Source organism: Pseudophryne corroboree, chromosome 1 (assembly GCF_028390025.1).
Source record: "Pseudophryne corroboree isolate aPseCor3 chromosome 1, aPseCor3.hap2, whole genome shotgun sequence".
Lineage (NCBI taxonomy): Eukaryota > Metazoa > Chordata > Amphibia > Anura > Myobatrachidae > Pseudophryne > Pseudophryne corroboree.
In genome coordinates this window covers 1,178,935,597-1,178,955,595 of record NC_086444.1, presented here as the reverse complement: position 1 = coordinate 1,178,955,595, position 19,999 = coordinate 1,178,935,597, and the positions used below count along the sequence as shown (strand labels likewise).

Below are 19,999 nucleotides of genomic sequence, written 5' to 3'. Positions count from 1 at the left end.
ACCAGCTCCCGCTCTCTGACCCCCGGCCTCTGCTCACCAGCTCCCGCTCTCTGACCCCCGGCCTCTGCTCACCAGCTTCCGCTCTCTGACCCCCGGCCTCTGCTCACCAGCTCCCGCTCTCTGACCCCCGGCCTCTGCTCACCAGCTCCCGCTCTCTGACCCCCGGCCTCTGCTCACCAGCTCCCGCTCTCTGGCTCCCGGCCTCTGCTCACCAGCTCCCGCTCTCTGACCCCCGGCCTCTGCTCACCAGCTCCCGCTCTCTGACCCCCGGCCTCTGCTCACCAGCTCCCGCTCTCTGACCCCCGGCCTCTGCTCACCAGCTCCCGCTCTCTGACCCCCGGCCTCTGCTCACCAGCTCCCGCTCTCTGACCCCCGGCCTCTGCTCACCAGCTCCCGCTCTCTGACCCCCGGCCTCTGCTCACCAGCTCCCGCTCTCTGACCCCCGGCCTCTGCTCACCAGCTCCCGCTCTCTGACCCCGGCCTCTGCTCACCAGCTCCCGCTCTCTGACCCCCGGCCTCTGCTCACCAGCTCCCGCTCTCTGACCCCCGGCCTCTGCTCACCAGCTCCCGCTCTCTGACCCCCGGCCTCTGCTCACCAGCTCCCGCTCTCTGACCCCCGGCCTCTGCTCACCAGATACCGCTCTCTGACCCCCGGCCTCTGCTCACCAGATACCGCTCTCTGACCCCCGGCCTCTGCTCACCAGCTCCCGCTCTCTGACCCCCGGCCTCTGCTCACCAGCTTCCGCTCTCTGACCCCCGGCCTCTGCTCACCAGCTCCCGCTCTCTGACCCCCGGCCTCTGCTCACCAGCTCCCGCTCTCTGACCCCCGGCCTCTGCTCACCAGCTCCCGCTCTCTGACCCCCGGCCTCTGCTCACCAGCTCCCGCTCTCTGACCCCCGGCCTCTGCTCACCAGCTCCCGCTCTCTGACCCCCGGCCTCTGCTCACCAGCTCCCGCTCTCTGACCCCCGGCCTCTGCTCACCAGCTCCCGCTCTCTGACCCCCGGCCTCTGCTCACCAGCTCCCGCTCTCTGACCCCCGGCCTCTGCTCACCAGCTCCCGCTCTCTGACCCCCGGCCTCTGCTCACCAGCTCCCGCTCTCTGACCCCCGGCCTCTGCTCACCAGCTCCCGCTCTCTGACCCCCGGCCTCTGCTCACCAGCTCCCGCTCTCTGACCCCCGGCCTCTGCTCACCAGCTCCCGCTCTCTGACCCCCGGCCTCCCCTCATCAGCTCCCGCTCTCTGACCCCCGGCCTCCCCTCATCAGCTCCCACACTCTGATCCCAGCCCACGGTCACCAGCTCCCGCTCTCTGACACCATCCTCTGCTTACCAGCTCCCACTCTCTGACCCCTGCCACCGCTCACTAGCCTCCGTTCTCTGACCCCTGCCTCCCCTCACCAGCTCCCGCTCTCTGACCCCAGCCTCCCCTCACCAGCTCCCGCTCTCTGACCCCAGCCTCCCCTCATCAGCTCCCGCACTCTGATCCCAGCCCACGGTCACCAGCTCCCGCTCTCTGACACCATCCTCTGCTTACCAGCTCCCACTCTCTGACCCCTGCCACCGCTCACCAGCCTCCGTTCTCTGACCCCAGCCTCCGCTCACCAGCTCCTCACTGTCTGAGTCATCTCTCTAAAGCCCCTTGTCCTCCTGTGCCCTTTCCTGTCCCATCAGTCTCACAATGCCAGCTGTTCTCTATTTATGTCAGGTAAATCCTGGTATATAATGCTGAGAGTCACCTGGTGGTCCCGTCTGACGTTATGTGGTTCCTCTCTATAGCAAAACTCCAATTTTTTTTAAAGGAAAATGAAACAAACAATAAAGTGTTACAGATTGCAGGGTCTGATGTGCACTGATGCTGCCACAGCTGCCTCTGTACGCAGATGCCGCAGCCGCCTGGATATGTACTGAGATGCCCACCGGTGGCTGCACATCCCAGCGCCAGTGTACAGAGATGCAGTGTCGCTTGCTGATCAGTCGATTATTACCTGTAGTATTGCAATTGTCATGCAGCATGGCGTCGGGAAGTAAGGCGCCGGAGACGTTGCAGCTGCGTACAGGATGACAGTCGCAGTCTGAGACATGCCCCCATGCCTGCATTTTGTCACCACTCCCAGTTACCTCCCCTGATTATCAGCTGTGGAAATATGGGGTTAGCATCCATCTCTGCTGTGTGACAGAATGGGGCCAGGTAGGGGTGTCAGCCTACTGTGTGACAGAATGGGGCCAGGTAGGAGTGTCAACCTGCTGTGTGACAGAATGTGGCCAGTTAGGGATGTCAGCCTGCTGTGTGACAGAATGTGGGGACTTAGGGATGTCCTCCTGTTGTTTGACAGAATGGGTCTGGTTAGAGATGTCAGCCTGCTGTGACAGAATGTGGCCAGGTAGGAGTGTCAACCTGTTGTGTGACAGAATGTGGGGACTTAGGGGTGTCAGTCTGCTGTGTGACAGATTGGGGCCAGTTCAGGATGTCAGCCTGCTGTGTGACAGAATGTGGGGACTTAGGGGTGTCAGTCTGCTGTGTGACAGATTGGGGCCAGTTCGGGATGTCAGCCTGCTGTGTGACAGAATGGGACCAGTTAGGGATGTCAGCCTGCTGTGTGACAGAATGGGACCAGTTAGGGATGTCAGCCTGCTGTGTGACAGAATGGGGCCAGTTAGGGATGTCAGCCTGCTGTGTGACAGAATGGGGCCAGTTAGGGATTTCAGCCTGCTGTGTGACAGAATAGGGCCAGTTAGGGATGTCAGCCTGCTGTGTGACAGAATGGGGCCAGTTAGGGATGTCAGCCTGCTGTGTGACAGAATGGGCCCAGTTAGGGGTGTTAGCCTGCTGTGTGACAGAATGGGGCCAGTTAGGGATGTCAGCCTGCTGTGTGACAGAATGGGGCCAGTTAGGGGTGTCAGCCTGCTGTGTGACAGAATGGGACCAGTTAGGGGTGTCAGCCTGCTGTGTGACAGAATGGGGCCAGTTAGGGGTGTCAGCCTGCTGTGTGACAGAATGGGACCAGTTAGGGGTGTCAGCCTGCTGTGTGACAGAATGGGGCCAGGTAGGGGTGTCAGCCTGCTGTGTGACAGAATGGGGCCAGTTAGGGGTGTCAGCCTGCTGTGTGGCAGAATGGGGCCAGTTAGGGGTGTCAGCCTGCTGTGTGACAGAATGGGGCCAGTTAGGGGTGTCAGCCTGCTGTGTGACAGAATGGGGCCAGTTAGGGATGTCAGCCTGCTGTGTGACAGAATGGGGCCAGTTAGGGATGTCAGCCTGCTGTGTGACAGAATGGGGCCAGTTAGGGGTGTCAGCCTGCTGTGTGACAGAATGGGGCCAGTTAGGGGTGTTAGCCTGCTGTGTGACAGAATGGGGCCAGTTAGGGATGTCAGCCTGCTGTGTGACAGAATGGGGCCAGTTAGGGGTGTCAGCCTGCTGTGTGGCAGAATGGGGCCAGTTAGGGGTGTCAGCCTGCTGTGTGACAGAATGGGGCCAGTTAGGGGTGTCAGCCTTGTGTGACAGAATGGGGCCAGTTAGGGATGTCAGCCTGCTGTGTGACAGAATGGGGCCAGTTAGGGGTGTCAGCCTGCTGTGTGACAGATTGGGGCCAGTTAGGGGTGACAGAATGGTGCCACTTAGGGGTGTCAGCCTGCTGTGTGACAGAATGGTGCCACTTAGGGGTGTCAGCCTGCTGTGTGACAGAATGGTGCCACTTAGGGGTGTCAGCCTGCTGTGTGACAGAATGGTGCCACTTAGGGGTGTTAGCCTGCTGTGTGACAGAATGGTGCCAGTTAGGGATGTCAGCCTGCTGTGTGACAGAATGTGGCCAGTTAGGGATGTTAGCCTGCTGTGTGACAGAATGGGGCTAGTTAGGGATGTCAGCCTGCTGTGTGACAGAATGGTGCCAGTTAGGGATGTCAGCCTGCTGTGTGACAGAATGTGGCCAGTTAGGGATGTCAGCCTGCTGTGTGACAGAATGGGGCTAGTTAGGGATGTCAGCCTGCTGTGTGACAGAATGGGGCCAGTTAGGGATGTCAGCCTGCTGTGTGACAGAATGGGGCTAGTTAGGGATGTCAGCCTGCTGTGTGACAGAATGGTGCCAGTTAGGGATGTCAGCCTGCTGTGTGACAGAATGTGGCCAGTTAGGGATGTCAGCCTGCTGTGTGACAGAATGGGGCTAGTTAGGGATGTCAGCCTGCTGTGTGACAGAATAGGGCCAGGTAGGAGTGTCAGCCTGCTGTGTGACAGAATGTGGAGACTAAGGGATGTAATCCTGTTGTGTGACAGAATGGAACCCGACCGTTCTGATGGCCGGAGCGCGGAACTGAATCTGCCCCGAAATCTCTCCATTCCAAATCTCAAGACCTCCGCTACTTTTATGTTGTGTATATTGTAGAATGCGCTTAGCTATTCCGTGGCTGTTACCATATAGTGGTGCTACAAGTCCCAGCATGCCCCATTGACAAAGCAGTGTGGGGGACAATCTAAGCATTTCTGTTGCACATCTCGGCCAGACTTGCACTTTGTAAAAAGAATAACCAAGGTTCTATCCCGCAGGACCCCTGGACACCGATATGCAGGAGCAGGTGCGGACTCAGACCGCCGATCCCGAACTCCGCCTTCTTTTTATTAATATGAAGAACAGCGGCAAGTTGATCGACAGCCAGGTGTCTGCGCAGAAGTTGCTGGATATTCTACAGGCCGACGCCTTCAAATCAGGAGACCATGTGGACTACTACGATTAATGGTGGTTGTAGTTAGTCGCACCTTGCGTAGTAATCAGTTGCCTTAATCTATGTATCTAGCCATTACATTACTTGCACTACGGAGATAATAGGACGTAGGGACAGACAGAACTCGAGTTACTGTATATAATAGCTGCAAGGAACCAAAGGGAAATGGCTGCGAGGTCATCTATAGGAAGGGAACTCATATTTGTGCAATGCGTCCATCAGTGTTTTTCTCACAGACATTCCAAACACAAGTGTCGTCCTGTGTCCTGCGCTGTCCTTGCTCCCTGCCCTCACCGTCCTTCATACCCCCTTACCCCTACTGCCTATGGGGGGAGCTGTGGATGCAGGAGGCCAGTGACTAGGACAGAGCACAAAGTGCAGGATGACCTGTCCTGCCTGTCTCTCTCTCTCTCTCTCTCTCTCTCTCTCTCTCTCTCTCACTGCAGGGAGCTCGGAAACTGGGATTTATCTTTTTACACTTAAATACACTATGTAATTATTAATTACCTCTGACGTGACTTGTATTTAACGAGAGTACTGTCTAATACACATTGAGGTATTAGTGAGAGTTACCTTACTAGTATGAATTCCTCTGTGTGATACCCCATTCTAAAGATCATTTCTGTAATCTGTGAATAAATATACTGTACTGTTACAATCCGTCTCAGCCATACTTTGGTGGTGTCTGTGTACACACACACACACAACCTGAGAAGGCTATGGGGAATGGGGGGAGCGCCTTACCCCTATCCCACCCCCAACACACATACATTCTCCACCAGTGTCTTCCACACCGCTGGAGACAGAGGGAAATGCATGCCACGGTGAGACCAGACTAAAGATACGTCACAACCGGGGCGGTGGGAGAGGAGAGGTCCCTTGATCCGATGAAGGTTGAGTCCAATGTAATGCCAGGTGTGACACGTGAATGTTTTAGGAACTAGGAAAAGGTGAAAGCACTAAAGTGGTCGGTGGCTACTTGGTCATATGCTGGAGTTTTACATCGTAGCGCCATGTAGCATTACTGCATGCACCCACAAACATGTTATAAAGGGCAGCTCCATAAATCTGAATTTGGGAAGGATTTCTGTGGAATGGACAGTTGAGGGCATTTGGACAAAATAACATGTCCTGGACAAGACTTGGGGGTCATTCCGACCCGTTCGCACGCTGCTGTTTGTCGCAGCGGTGCAAACGGGTCGGTTTTGTGGTGCGCTTTTGTCGTTAGCGGCGTCGCTGCTGTCGCCGGTCAGCGACGCCGCTAACAGCAAAAGCTGTCGCAGCGGCGACCGCAAGAAGATTGACATAAGGAAGGCGTCCCAGGGCGTCAACTGACCGTTTTCCGGGAGTGGTTCGGCGAACGCAGGCGTGTCCAGGCGTTTGGAGGGCGGATGTCTGACGTCAATTCCAGGACCTGCATCGCTGGAACGATCGCACAGGGTAAGTAACTCATACCCTGGTCTTCTTTTATAGGAAACTTTTTTTGCATAGCAGGGCTGCACAAGCGTTCGCAGCCCTGCTATGCAGATATACACTCCCCCATAGGCGGCGTCTAGTTGATCACACGGGCAGCAAAAAGTTGCTACGTGCGATCAACTCGGAATGACCCCCCTGGTTCCAATATGTGATTTGTAGTTATACGTGTGTACAATTCCTGCAACATTGACCTCTGTTGTTCCCATTGCCACACACTAATATTGTGGTAATAACACTGATCCCATTCTGCAAAGGTTACACAATAACACTAAATAAACTTACATAAGGATCAGGAGCAGTGGTACTGTGCACCTTATGATACATTATCAGGCAGAGAATTCCAGTCAGTATACAGAACAAGAGAACTGGTACTGTGCAGTTCTCCATTCCTTCTCAGACCGATAATTCTATTTAGTATATTGGGGTAATTCCAAGTTGATCGCAACAGGATTTTTGTTAGCAGTTGGGCAAAACCATGTGCACTGCAGGGAAGGCAGATTTAACATGTGCAGAGAGAGTTAGATTTGGGTGTGGTGTGTTCAATCTGCAATCTAATTTGCAGTGTAAAGATAAAGCAGCCAGTATTTACCCTGCACAAAAATAAAATAACCCACCCAAATCTAACTCTTTCTGCACAAGTTATATCTGCCTCCCCTGCAGTGCACATGGTTTTGCCCAACTGCTAACAAAAATCCTGCTGCGATCAACTTGGAATTACCCCCATAGAACAAGGGGAGTAGTACTATGCAGACATAGATAAAGAATGAACTGTCTGCATACAAAACGCAGGAAGTGATACTGTGCAGTGGTCCTTATATACAGAACATGGAGCACTAATGGGAATTATACCATGCATAAAGCACAGGATAATGCATCTGTCTGTGATGGCAGCACTGTAACCCCCATCGTCCCGCTTCCGGGCATTTCAGCAACTAAATGCCCAAATTCCCCGTCTAGGAAGATATTTCCGGAGAATCTGCTGATGAGCCATGAACAGAGATTGCAGGATGGCAAAGTGAGACAATTACTATAACACGACATCAGACAACAAATAGATATAATCCCCTGGGAATTGATAGGAAGTGATTCATTCACAAATTTCCTGTCATTCCCACCTGTAGGATTACTCTCAATTAAACTCGAATTGCCCCATTACTGCCTTAGCCAGAGTCAGGAGGATTACTGTGTGTATGACTGACGGGGCTTCTTACTATGCCTATGACTGACTGGGTCTCTGACTGTGTTTTCTACATTCACTTCTTGTTTTCTTTGCTTTTTTTTACCCTGAAAGTCTTAATAAATTCCCCATAGAGCTGTGCATTATGTGCAGGGGCGAGTTACGGGTGACATGATAATTGCCTGACAGCCGTCAGTGTTGTGCACCAGGTAACCACTACATTTGGTAAGGAGATATGTATTTATATATAATTCACCGGCACGGAGAACATTAACCCTTTACCAACACCATGTTTTATTGCTTATGTAAAAACTCGTACTTCACATCTCCGCTGTACAAGTGCGAATCTAAGTCCCTCTGCAAATTATTGCTGCACTGCCCATCACACAGAAATCGGGGATGTATACTGCTAACATTTACAGAGCAATTATAGCCAGACTGCATGCGTATATGTGGCACTGGGGGAGCTGCGCATATGTGGAAGCTTTAAAAAATCTCCCACGTATCGGAGCGAAACCGGTTAAAGAATTTCTGCTGCTGTTACTCTGCTTGTTATTACTGACAGCTGCCACTGCTAAAGAGGTATTCAACGATCCACTGCTGATTATTGAGGGGTCCCAGCCCGTCTGCAGGAGAAAACCACTACTCATCGACGTGTTTGGAGCCGCACACCGAAACAGGGACTCAGGCGGAATCACAATTGGGACATACCTAGCCACTGGCATGGCGTGCCTAGGGATCAAATGAGGTCGCCGCTACCTACTACCATATAGTGGTGAGATACCGAGCGCAGTCTCGGATTATGCGTATGACCTAACAACCTGACTTCACTGCTGATTTCCCTGCCACAAGAATAAAGAGATAAAGCCTCCGTATAGCTATACGACTATATATTTACGTTGCAGTGGTGCCCCTATATATATATATATATATATATATATATATATTTCTCTGACGTCCTAGTGGATGCTGGGACTCCGTAAGGACCATGGGGAATAGCGGCTCCGCAGGAGACAGGGCACAAGAATAAAAGCTTTAGGATCAGGTGGTGTGCACTGGCTCCTCCCCCTATGACCCTCCTCCAAGCCTTAGTTAGATTTTTGTGCCCGAACGAGAAGGGTGCAGGCTAGGTGGCTCTCCTGAGCTGCTTAGAATAAAGTTTAATTTAGGTTTGTTTTTTTTTTTTGGTTTTTTTTTCAGTGAGTCCTGCTGGCAACAGGCTCACTGCATCGTGGGACTAAGGGGAGAAGAAGCGAACTCACCTGCGTGCAGAGTGGATTGGGCTTCTTAGGCTACTGGACATTAGCTCCAGAGGGACGATCACAGGTACAGCCTGGATGGGTCACCGGAGCCGCGCCGCCGTCCCCCTTACAGAGCCAGAAGAGACGAAGAGGTCCGGTGAAATCGGCGGCAGAAGACAATCCTGTCTTCAGACTAAGGTAGCGCACAGCACCGCAGCTGTGCGCCATTGCTCTCAGCACACTTCAAACTCCGGTCACTGAGGGTGCAGGGCGCTTGGGGGGGAGCGCCCTGAGACGCAATATAAATGATAATACCTTAGGTGGCAAAAGAATACATCACATATAGCTCCTGGGCTATATGGATGTATTTTAACCCCTGCCATTTTTACACAAAAAAGCGGGAGATAAGGACGTCGTGAAGGGGCGGAGCCTATCTCCTCAGCACACAAGCGCCATTTTCCCTCACAGTTCCGCTGGAAGGACGGCTCCCTGACTCTCCCCTGCAGTCCTGCTTCAGAATCAGGGTAAAAAAGAGAAGGGGGGGCACTATTGGCAGCAAATGACAATATAAACAGCAGCTATAAGGGAATAACACTTATATAAGGTTATCCCTGTATATATATATAGCGCTGGGTGTGTGCTGGCAGACTCTCCCTCTGTCTCTCCAAAGGGCTCGTGGGGTCCTGTCCTCTATCAGAGCATTCCCGGTGTGTGTGCTGTGTGTCGGTACGTGTGTGTCGACATGTATGAGGAGGAAAATGATGTGGAGGCGGAGCAATTGCCTGCGTTAGTGATGTCACCCCCTAGGGAGTCGACACCTGACTGGATGATCGTGTTCAAACAATTAAGTGATAATGTCAACACTTTGCAAAAAACTGTTGACGACATGAGACAGCCGGCAAATCAATTAGTGCCTGTCCAGGCGTCTCAGACACCGTCAGGGGCCCTAAAACGCCCGTTACCTCAGTGGGTCGACACAGACCCAGACACAGATACGGAGTCTAGTGTCGACGGTGATGAGTCGAACGTAATGTCCAGTAGGGCCACACGTTACATGATCACGGCAATGAAGGAAGCATTGCACATTTCTAACACTACAAATACCACTAAGAAGGGTATTATGTGGGGGGTGAAAAAACTACCAATAGTTTTTCCTGAGTCAGATGAATTGAATGAGGTATGTGATAAAGCGTGGGTTTCTCCCGACAAAAAACTGCTAATTTCTAATAAATTATTGGCACTATATCCTTTCCCATCAGAGGTTAGGACACGTTGGGAAACACCCCCTAGGGTAGATAAGGCGCTCACACGTTTATCTAAACAAGTAGCGTTACCGTCTCCTGATACGGCCACCCTCAAAGAACCAGCTGATAGAAGGCTGGAAAATATCCTAAAAAGTATATACACACATACTGGTGTTATACTGCGACCAGCAATCGCTTCAGCCTGGATGTGCAGTGCTGGAGTCGCGTGGTCGGATTCCCTGACTGAAAATATTGATACCCTGGATAGGGACAATATATTGTTAACTATAGAGCATTTGAAGGATGCATTACTATATATGCGTGATGCACAGAGGGATATTTGCACCCTGGCATCAAGAGTAAGTGCTATGTCCATCTCTGCCAGAAGAACGTTATGGACGCGTCAGTGGTCAGGGGATGCGGATTCCAAACGACATATGGAAGTATTGCCGTATAAAGGGGAGGAGTTATTTGGGGCTGGTCTTTCGGACCTGGTGGCCACGGCAACGGCTGGAAAGTCCACCTTCTTACCCCAGGTCACTTCACATCAACAGAAAAAGACACCGTCTTTTCAAACTCAGTCCTTTCGTTCCCATAAATACAAGCGAGCAAAAGGCCATTCCTTTCTGCCCCGGGGCAGAGGAAGGGGAAAAAGACTGCACCATGCAGCCGCTTCCCAGGATCAGAAGCCTTCCCCTGCTTCTGCCAAGTCTTCAGCATGACGCTGGGGCTTTACAAGCAGACTCAGGCTTGGTGGGGGCCCGTCTCAAGAATTTCAACGCGCAGTGGGCTCACTCGCAAGTGGATCCCTGGATTCTACAGGTAGTATCGCAGGGGTACAAACTGGAATTCGAGGCGTTTCCCCCTCGCCGGTTCCTGAAGTCTGCTCTGCCAAAGTCTCCCTCCGACAGGGAGGCAGTTCTGGAAGCCATTCACAAGCTGTATTCCCAGCAGGTGATAATCAAGGTACCCCTCCTACAACAAGGAAAGGGGTATTATTCCACGCTGTTTGTGGTACCGAAGCCGGACGGCTCGGTGAGACCAATTTTAAATCTGAAATCCTTGAACACTTACATAAAAAGGTTCAAATTCAAGATGGAATCACTCAGAGCGGTGATAGCGAACCTGGAAGAAGGGGACTATATGGTGTCTCTGGACATCAAAGATGCTTATCTCCACGTCCCAATCTACCCTTCTCACCAAGGGTATCTCAGGTTTGTAGTACAAGACTGTCATTATCAGTTTCAGACGCTGCCGTTTGGATTGTCCACGGCACCCCGGGTCTTTACCAAGGTAATGGCCGAAATGATGATTCTTCTTCGAAGAAAAGGCGTATTAATTATCCCTTACTTGGACGATCTCCTGATAAGGGCAAGGTCCAGGGAACAGTTAGAAGTCGGAGTAGCACTATCTCAGATAGTGTTACGTCAGCACGGGTGGATCCTAAATATTCCAAAATCGCAGCTGATTCCAACGACACGTCTTCTGTTCCTAGGAATGATTCTGGACACAGTCCAGAAAAAGGTTTTTCTCCCGGAGGAGAAGGCCAAGGAGTTATCCGAGCTAGTCAGGAACCTCCTAAAACCAGCCCAGGTGTCAGTGCATCAGTGCACGAGGGTCCTGGGAAAAATGGTGGCTTCTTACGAAGCAATTCCATTCGGAAGATTCCATGCAAGAACGTTTCAGTGGGATCTACTGGACAAATGGTCCGGTTCGCATCTTCAGATGCAGCAGCGGATAACCCTGTCACCAAAGACAAGGGTGTCTCTCCTGTGGTGGTTGCAGAGTGCTCATCTTCTAGAGGGCCGCAGATTCGGCATTCAGGATTGGATCCTGGTGACCACGGATGCAAGCCTGAGAGGCTGGGGAGCAGTCACACAGGGAAAAAACTTCCAGGGCTTGTGGTCAAGCATGGAAACATCTCTTCATATAAACATTCTGGAACTACGGGCCATTTACAATGCCCTAAGTCAAGCGAAACCCCTGCTTCAGGGTCAGGCGGTATTGATCCAATCGGACAACATCACGTCAGTCGCCCACGTAAACAGACAGGGCGGCACGAGAAGCAGGAGGGCAATGGCAGAGGCTGCAAGGATTCTTCGCTGGGCGGAAAATCATGTGATAGCTCTGTCAGCAGTGTTCATTCCGGGAGTGGACAACTGGGAAGCAGACTTCCTCAGCAGACACGACCTTCACCCGGGAGAGTGGGGACTTCACCCAGAAGTCTTCCACCTGATTGTAAACCGTTGGGAAAAACCAAAGGTGGACATGATGGCGTCACGTCTAAACAAAAAATTAGACAGATATTGCGCCAGGTCAAGGGACCCTCAGGCAATAGCGGTGGACGCTCTGGTGACACCGTGGGTGTACCAGTCAGTGTATGTGTTCCCTCCTCTGCCTCTCATACCAAAAGTACTGAGAATCATAAGAAGGAGAGGAGTAAGAACGATACTCGTGGTTCCGGATTGGCCAAGAAGGACTTGGTACCCGGAACTTCAGGAGATGCTCACGGAAGACCCGTGGCCTCTACCTCTAAGAAAGGACCTGCTCCAGCAGGGGCCTTGTCTGTTCCAAGACTTACCGCGGCTGCGTTTGACGGCATGGCGGTTGAACGCCGGATCCTGAAGGAAAAAGGCATTCCAGATGAAGTCATCCCTACCCTGGTCAAAGCCAGGAAGGATGTAACCGCAAAACATTATCACCGCATTTGGCGAAAATATGTTGCGTGGTGTGAGGCCAAGAAGGCCCCTACAGAGGAATTTCAACTGGGTCGTTTCCTCCATTTCCTGCAAACAGGACTGTCTATGGGCCTAAAATTAGGGTCCATTAAGGTTCAAATTTCGGCCCTGTCGATTTTCTTCCAAAAAGAACTGGCTTCAGTACCTGAAGTTCAGACATTTGTAAAAGGGGTACTGCATATACAACCTCCTTTTGTGCCTCCAGTGGCACCTTGGGATCTCAATGTTGTTTTGAGGTTCCTTAAGTCACATTGGTTTGAACCACTCACCACTGTGGACTTAAAATATCTCACATGGAAGGTGACGATGCTGTTAGCCCTGGCTTCAGCCAGGCGTGTGTCAGAATTGGCGGCTTTATCATATAAAAGCCCTTACTTAATTTTTCATTCTGACAGGGCAGAATTGAGGACTCGTCCTCAATTTCTCCCTAAGGTGGTTTCTGCTTTTCACATGAACCAACCTATTGTGGTGCCTGCGGCTACTAGGGACTTGGAGGACTCCAAGTTACTTGACGTTGTCAGGGCCCTGAAAATATATGTTTCCAGGACGGCTGGAGTCAGAAAGTCTGACTCGCTGTTTATCCTGTATGCACCCAACAAGCTGGGTGCTCCTGCTTCTAAGCAGACTATTGCTCGTTGGATTTGTAGTACAATTCAACTTGCACATTCTGTGGCAGGCCTGCCACAGCCTAAATCGGTAAAAGCCCATTCCACAAGGAAAGTGGGCTCATCTTGGGCGGCTGCCCGAGTGGTCTCGGCTTTACAACTTTGCCGAGCAGCTACTTGGTCAGGGGCAAACACGTTTGCTAAATTCTACAAATTTGATACCCTGGCTGAGGAGGACCTGGAGTTCTCTCATTCGGTGCTGCAGAGTCATCCGCACTCTCCCGCCCGTTTGGGAGCTTTGGTATAATCCCCATGGTCCTTACGGAGTCCCAGCATCCACTAGGACGTCAGAGAAAATAAGATTTTACTTACCGATAAATCTATTTCTCATAGTCCGTAGTGGATGCTGGGCGCCCATCCCAAGTGCGGATTGTCTGCAATACTTGTACATAGTTATTGTTAACAAAATCGGGTTATTGTTGTTGTGAGCCATCTTTTCAGAGGCTCCTTCGTTGTTATCATACTGTTAACTGGGTTCAGATCACGAGTTGTACGGTGTGATTGGTGTGGCTGGTATGAGTCTTACCCGGGATTCAATATCCTTCCTTATTATGTACGCTCGTCCGGGCACAGTATCCTAACTGAGGCTTGGAGGAGGGTCATAGGGGGAGGAGCCAGTGCACACCACCTGATCCTAAAGCTTTTATTCTTGTGCCCTGTCTCCTGCGGAGCCGCTATTCCCCATGGTCCTTACGGAGTCCCAGCATCCACTACGGACTATGAGAAATAGATTTATCGGTAAGTAAAATCTTATTATATATATATATATATATATATATATAATTCCAAAGTCATACCGGCACTCCCAATATATATGGACAGATTCCTTTGCTGCGGTGCCCTCCAGGTCAGCGATTGACAAACATAGGGAGTAAGAGTTGGTGGCACTCAAGCAGGCTTAATAGATGCAAAGATAAAATTCCTTTATTTGCCTACATGTTTCGGGGAAAAGCACGGACGCCTGTAACTGATTACTGTTGGTTTCTATGACGATCTCCCTGCCCCGCGGCGCACCGTGACGTCATCGCTCAGCGACACGGAAGCGTGCAGCGTGTGCGGACGGGCGGCAGCGCCGTGAGGACAGGTGAGTACAATCTCTGCACTAATGTCTTTTGTCTGTGGTGTATTTAAGTGTTATATGTGTATGCTTTTATTGTTGTCTAAGCCCTGAGGACGGGGTGCTTTTCCCCGAAACATGTAGGCAAATAAAGGAATTTTATCTTTGCATCTATTAAGCCTGCTTGAGTGCCACCAACTCTTACTCCCTATATATATATATATATATATATATATCTGTCTCTGGAACATTTTATTCAATTATCAATTACAATGGGCCCATTATTAATACCTGTGATCCACAAAACAGGATACTGTATATATTATTGAAAAAGGACACCCCATATTTGCCATTATAGTTGTGCAAAGTATATTATTGTTTTTTATGTATGTGTTTTTATTCATGTGATACTCTTGCTTATAGATGTAATATTTTTAGAAGAAATATGTTACTAGTGTTAAAGAAAAATTATTTTTATTGATCGAAAATAAAAAAGCAAATTTCTGCAGCAGGGTACATTGTGTTTCACAGGGAAACATCAGGGTGAAGAGTGGATCTTGATCCAGAGGCACCAACAGGCTAAAGCTTTAGGCTGTCCCAGGATGCATTGGGGCCTCCTATATCCCCGCCTCCAGGCACTGTGAGCTCAGTTTTGAGTTGGTGCCTGCAACAGCAGGTCACTTAACATGGGGGCTGCACTGGGCAGCCCTAAAAAGCTTTCTAAGAAGACTTCAAGGGCCGCAGCGCTGATATTTCAGTGTGACATTCAGTACTGCGGCTCCATCACCTCCCAAGTGGCATCGCATACTCCCGCGGCCTGTTCCCGGGTACTTGCGGCGGAGACGCTCCGGCTTCAGGCACATGGTCGCAGATCCTCTCCTGGCTCGCATGGCTGCTACAGGGTGGAAGTAAGAGGGTCCCCCAGGTGGGACCTGCCATTAAATCATGTTCCTGTCGTGGTCTAGGGAGACGGACCGCGACGCTGGGGTGGACACTGTCACCGAGCAGGGACCCCACTAGACCACAGGGGCGTATTGAGTACACGTCGGTTGTACTAACACCCCATTTATTAAGGCTCACAGTACCCAGAGTGAAAGTCCAGCATAGGGGAGGTGGCCCTTGACCTGTAGTGCCTCCCCAGGCCCAGGGCGCCATCTACTGCAGATTTTCCCGCCCTGGAGCTGCTTCACACTCTCCCTCACTCCCTTAATGAGATGCTGGGCGCCATCTTCTAAGTATAGCTGCGGCTGATCTGCAGGGCAAGGTCTCCCTTGTAAAGCCGCCTGTATACAGCACTGGGACTTTACAAACACTTGAGTATTCTACATGTCTTTATACAGACAGCGTTAGTTAAGAAAAAGTGTACCTATTACAGGATATATTGTATGAGTATTTTGAGATATACCTCCGGTCTAGGACCGTGCTGTGTTTTATTTATATATATTCAGTTTTATTGTACTAATAATTATCTGCATTGCCTGTGACTCTGTGTGCCTGTATCTGCTGTGTGGTTTCACTTTCAGTGTTTCCCAGATATATCTATCACTATATTCTGTACCCATCTCCCAGTTAGTCCGCAGCTCCTGTACCCAATCAGGAGCCATCCTAGGCTGCATTCACAAACATACTGGGTACACTGGTGGAACACCTTACGCCCCCTATGGAACCTCCTATGCCACTACATCCACAAATTGTCCCTATGTTTATTTGCCTTGGGTGAAATTTGTCTTAACCAGTTACAGCAATGAAATCAATTCTTGGTCAGATAAAAATCTACTGCAGATCACTCCTGTGGCTCTGGGTCATTTAAGTGGGTTGCTTCCTCCTCACAATCCACAAATCTCTCAGATGTTTCATCTAAAGCAGAGGGGAATCAGGTGTTTCTGTCGAGGATTCTCCTTTGCAAATTGATGTCCCTGCCCTAGTGGTTGCTATTAAACAGATCCTACAAATCGCTGATGATGAGGATTCCACTACTGTGTTTAAGAAAACTGATATGTTTAAACGGCAGAAGGTGGTTAAAAATCCATTACCCCATTCTGACCATTTGGTGGACATCAGGCAGGAGCCCTGGTCTAATCCAGGGAAGAAATGCACTGTGTCTAAATGTGCCTTGCCTCGCTATCCTCTCCCTGCAGAGTTATGTAATAAGTGGGAAAATTCACAGCCGATGGATTCGCATGTCACCCGCCTAGTGGTGTCATCCACTCTGCCTGTCACCACTGTCACTTCACTGAAGGAACCGACAGATAAGCGTGTGTAGGGATGCCTGGAATCTATTTACTCCCTTACATGTGCTGTACATAGACCCACTATTGCGGCCTCTTAGGCTGCAAAAGGTATTGAAGCGTGGGTTCAGGCATTAGAGGAAGAACTGCCCGAGGATATATCTGACAATGCCAGACAATGCCTGTCTCAACATTACCACCCCCGCCTATTACATTCAGGAGGCGTCCTCTGAGGTGGGTGTGTTGGCAGCCAAGGCGTTGACTACGTCTGTCCTGGCTCGCAGTATTCTGTGGTTGAGGTCATGGAAGGTGGACCTGGACTCCAAAAAGTGCTTGGAGGTACTCCCCTTCAAGGGGGACATTTTGTTTGGGCAAGACCTAAATAAAATTGTGTCTGAATTGCTAGCTGCTAAGACTGCCTTTCTCCCAAATACTAATCCTTCTGCACAGAAGGCTAAAGGTACCACTTTTCTTTCCTTTCAGCCTCAAGGGAAAGCAAAAGGTCAGGCATACCCGAGACAGTCTGGTGCTCCCAAAACCACTAAGCCCAAGGCAAAGCAGTCCTGGGCAGCCCGTCAGCCTGCTTCTAAACAACATAAGCCTGCCGCATAACGGGTCGGTCCTCCCCCTAGGGGACCCCAGGGTGGGAGGCCGACTTCTGCAGTTCACCCAGGTCTGGTTAAAGGCCACTTTCAGACGCATGGGTGCGGGAAAGTTGTCTCTCACGGGTACGCAGTCTTCTTGAAGAGACGTCCCCCTCGCCAGTTTAGGCGCATTGTCCTGTCATCCACCCTTTCTGAAATTTAATTGTGACTGAGCAGTTCTTAGAACTCGCCCAGGTTATTTGCCTAAGGTGGTGTCATCTTTTCCCCTAAACCAAGAGATTGTGGTTCCGGCCTTTATCTCTTCTGATTTGTCCTCCAAAGAGCGGTCTTTGGATGTGGTACAGGCTCTCCGTATATATGTGGAGAGGACTGCCTCTATCAGGAGGTCAGATACTGTTTTTGTCCTGTTTGGTTTCCACAAACGTGGCTGGCCTGCGAATAAGCAAACCTTGGCTAGATGGATAAGAATGATGATTGCACAAGCTTATGCGCAGGCTGGTCTCCCAGCTCCTGCCGCTATTAAAGCCCATTCTACTCATCTGTTGGACCTTCTTGGGCGGCCCACCGTGGCGCATCCGCAGAACAATTGTGCAAGGCGGCTACGTCGTCCTCAGTGAACACGTTCATTAGATTCTATGTCTTTGATACTTCCACCTCCCAGGATGCTTCCTTTGGACACCGGGTTCTCATACCCGCTAAGGCGCGTCCCCTTCCTTGAGGAACTGCTTTAGGACATCCCCAATGTTTCCCTGTGGAACACAATGTACCCTGCTGCAGAAAAGGAGAGTTATGGTAGACTTTCTATTGTTAACTCTCTTTCTGCGAGGTACATTGGGTTCCACAGGGCGCCCATCCTGACGCACCTAGCTTCTGTGGGTTTGTATGGCATTAGGTCCCTTCTCCTGTCGTGAGAATGTGGTTCTATGTGACTAACATCCACCTTCTCTCTTGCCTGCTCCTGCATTGAACTGGTTAACGAAAGTGAGCTCACGGTGCCTGGAGGCGGGGTTATAGAGGAGGCCCCAATACATCCCGGGACAGCCTAAAGCTTTAGCCTGTTGGTGCCTCTGGATCAAGATCCACTCTACACCCCGATGTTTCCCTGTGGAACCCAATGTACCTCGCAGAAAGAGAGTTAACCATGGTAAGTCTACCATAACTCTCCTTTTATTGCAAAACTCTTCTGGTGGTTTTTGGTACATATCAGACTGGGGTTAATGAAATTAGCGCACACTCTTGTCAAAAAAATTACCTTGTTCCACATCCATTTGTATGATGTGGAGTTTGTACGTGTTCACAAGCATGTTTTAAGTGTTTATTGCAGCTTATGAGTAAACTTCTATAAACAATATTTAAATATATATAATTTAATTAGCGCCTGGTGTTGTGAGGTACTTTGTTTTTTTTTGTACTAGGCAAAACTTTACAGTGAAACGTGCGTCGGCTTCTCATTTACGCATAACAGGAATCCCTCTGTCTAACTATGGGGTATATTCAGACTGCATCGCTGCAGGGGCAGCGATCGCAGTATGAATTACTTTGCGCAGTGCGCACGTGCGGCATGTGCACTGCACATGTGCAGCTAGTGAGATGCTATCAGCATCTCACTGTTGCGATCGCCTCTGCCTGATTGACAGGCAGTTGCGGCGCGGGAGGGGGCATGCCAACGGCATTAGAACGTTGTTGGAAGGGCCCGGTTCGGACAACGGAGGCGTGTCCAGACCGTTGGGGCAGGCCGTGGCGGCTGTGTAACGTTACACGCAGCCGCTGTGACCCGGGATGCGACAAGTAGGTCCCTGCCAGCGCGCTACTTGTCAAGTACAAAAGCAACGCCGCTGTGCGATGCTTTTGTACTTGTGCGGGGGGGTAGGGCCTGACATGCGGGGCGGACTAGCGGTGTCCCCCCCACATGTCAGAGTAAATGATTGTAGAGGTGCTAAAGTTAGCACATCTACGATCAACTCTGAATTATCCCCTACGTTGCAATACATTATATAATTCAGAAAAAAATTAACTAAACTCAGGAGGGTGCAGCACAGAGACTGTCAGTGAGGGGAACACCACAGAGCATGCTAACAAGACAATTTAGTTTATATTGTTACGTTAAGACTGAACAGTGCCCATAACACCATACATGTATATAAAGATATTTGCAGCTTTTTACCTACCCATAAGTGCTGCAATCTTTAAATTATATGTAATGTGTATGGTTCATGATTACGTGGAACAATCAGGACTTTTTAAGCACAGAGAAATATGATCTATGCTTGTCTCACTATGAGGTCACGCATGAAGATCCTTGCGCTATAATAACGTGTGAATATAAGAGTAAATAAAAGATACTCATACACTTTGGGATAAATGTTACATGTCTGCTATGGTATGAAATATAAGTTTAATCACCCACAGCATAGGCAAACGCAGGGGGGGTTTCCGGTTGCCTGGAAACTCCCCTCCTCTTGGCAAGTGGGTCAAATCACGACAATTGCAATGGTATATAATACAATTACTAGAGCTGCCACCACATCATGCAGTTTAAGCTGCTGTACATGTCCTCGGGTAGAAGCTTCTTCTGCTTCTGAGACATCAATCAGTGCACTGGACCAGAGAGTAGCTACCAGGAAGAAGAGACAGGAGCCTTACCATGAGGTGGGAGAATGTGTGTTTAGAAAGTGCAGTACTGGTTCTATTATGTTTGTTTATTTATTGTGGTATGTTTAACCTTTTCCTGACCACTTACATTATCTTATTTATATTAAATATGTTTGACACAGCCTATACTATAGACCATTTATAGTGTTAAGTATTAACTGTATTCCATGTTCCGCAGAGTGGGAGATTGTGGATTGCATTTGGAAA

At 50.2% G+C, this 19,999-nt stretch overlaps 1 protein-coding gene across 1 annotated transcript in view; it reads left to right on the top strand.

The window, feature by feature from the left end:
* SPR (sepiapterin reductase) overlaps nt 1-5,367 on the top strand; it is a 54,375-nt gene extending 49,008 nt beyond the window's left edge. Inside the window, exon 3 of the mRNA XM_063925250.1 lies at nt 4,534-5,367. Coding sequence (XP_063781320.1) covers nt 4,534-4,721 — 188 coding nt within the window. The 3' untranslated portion in view covers nt 4,722-5,367. The remainder of the gene's footprint in view (nt 1-4,533) is intronic.
* The last annotated feature ends 14,632 nt before the right edge of the window (nt 5,368-19,999 follow it).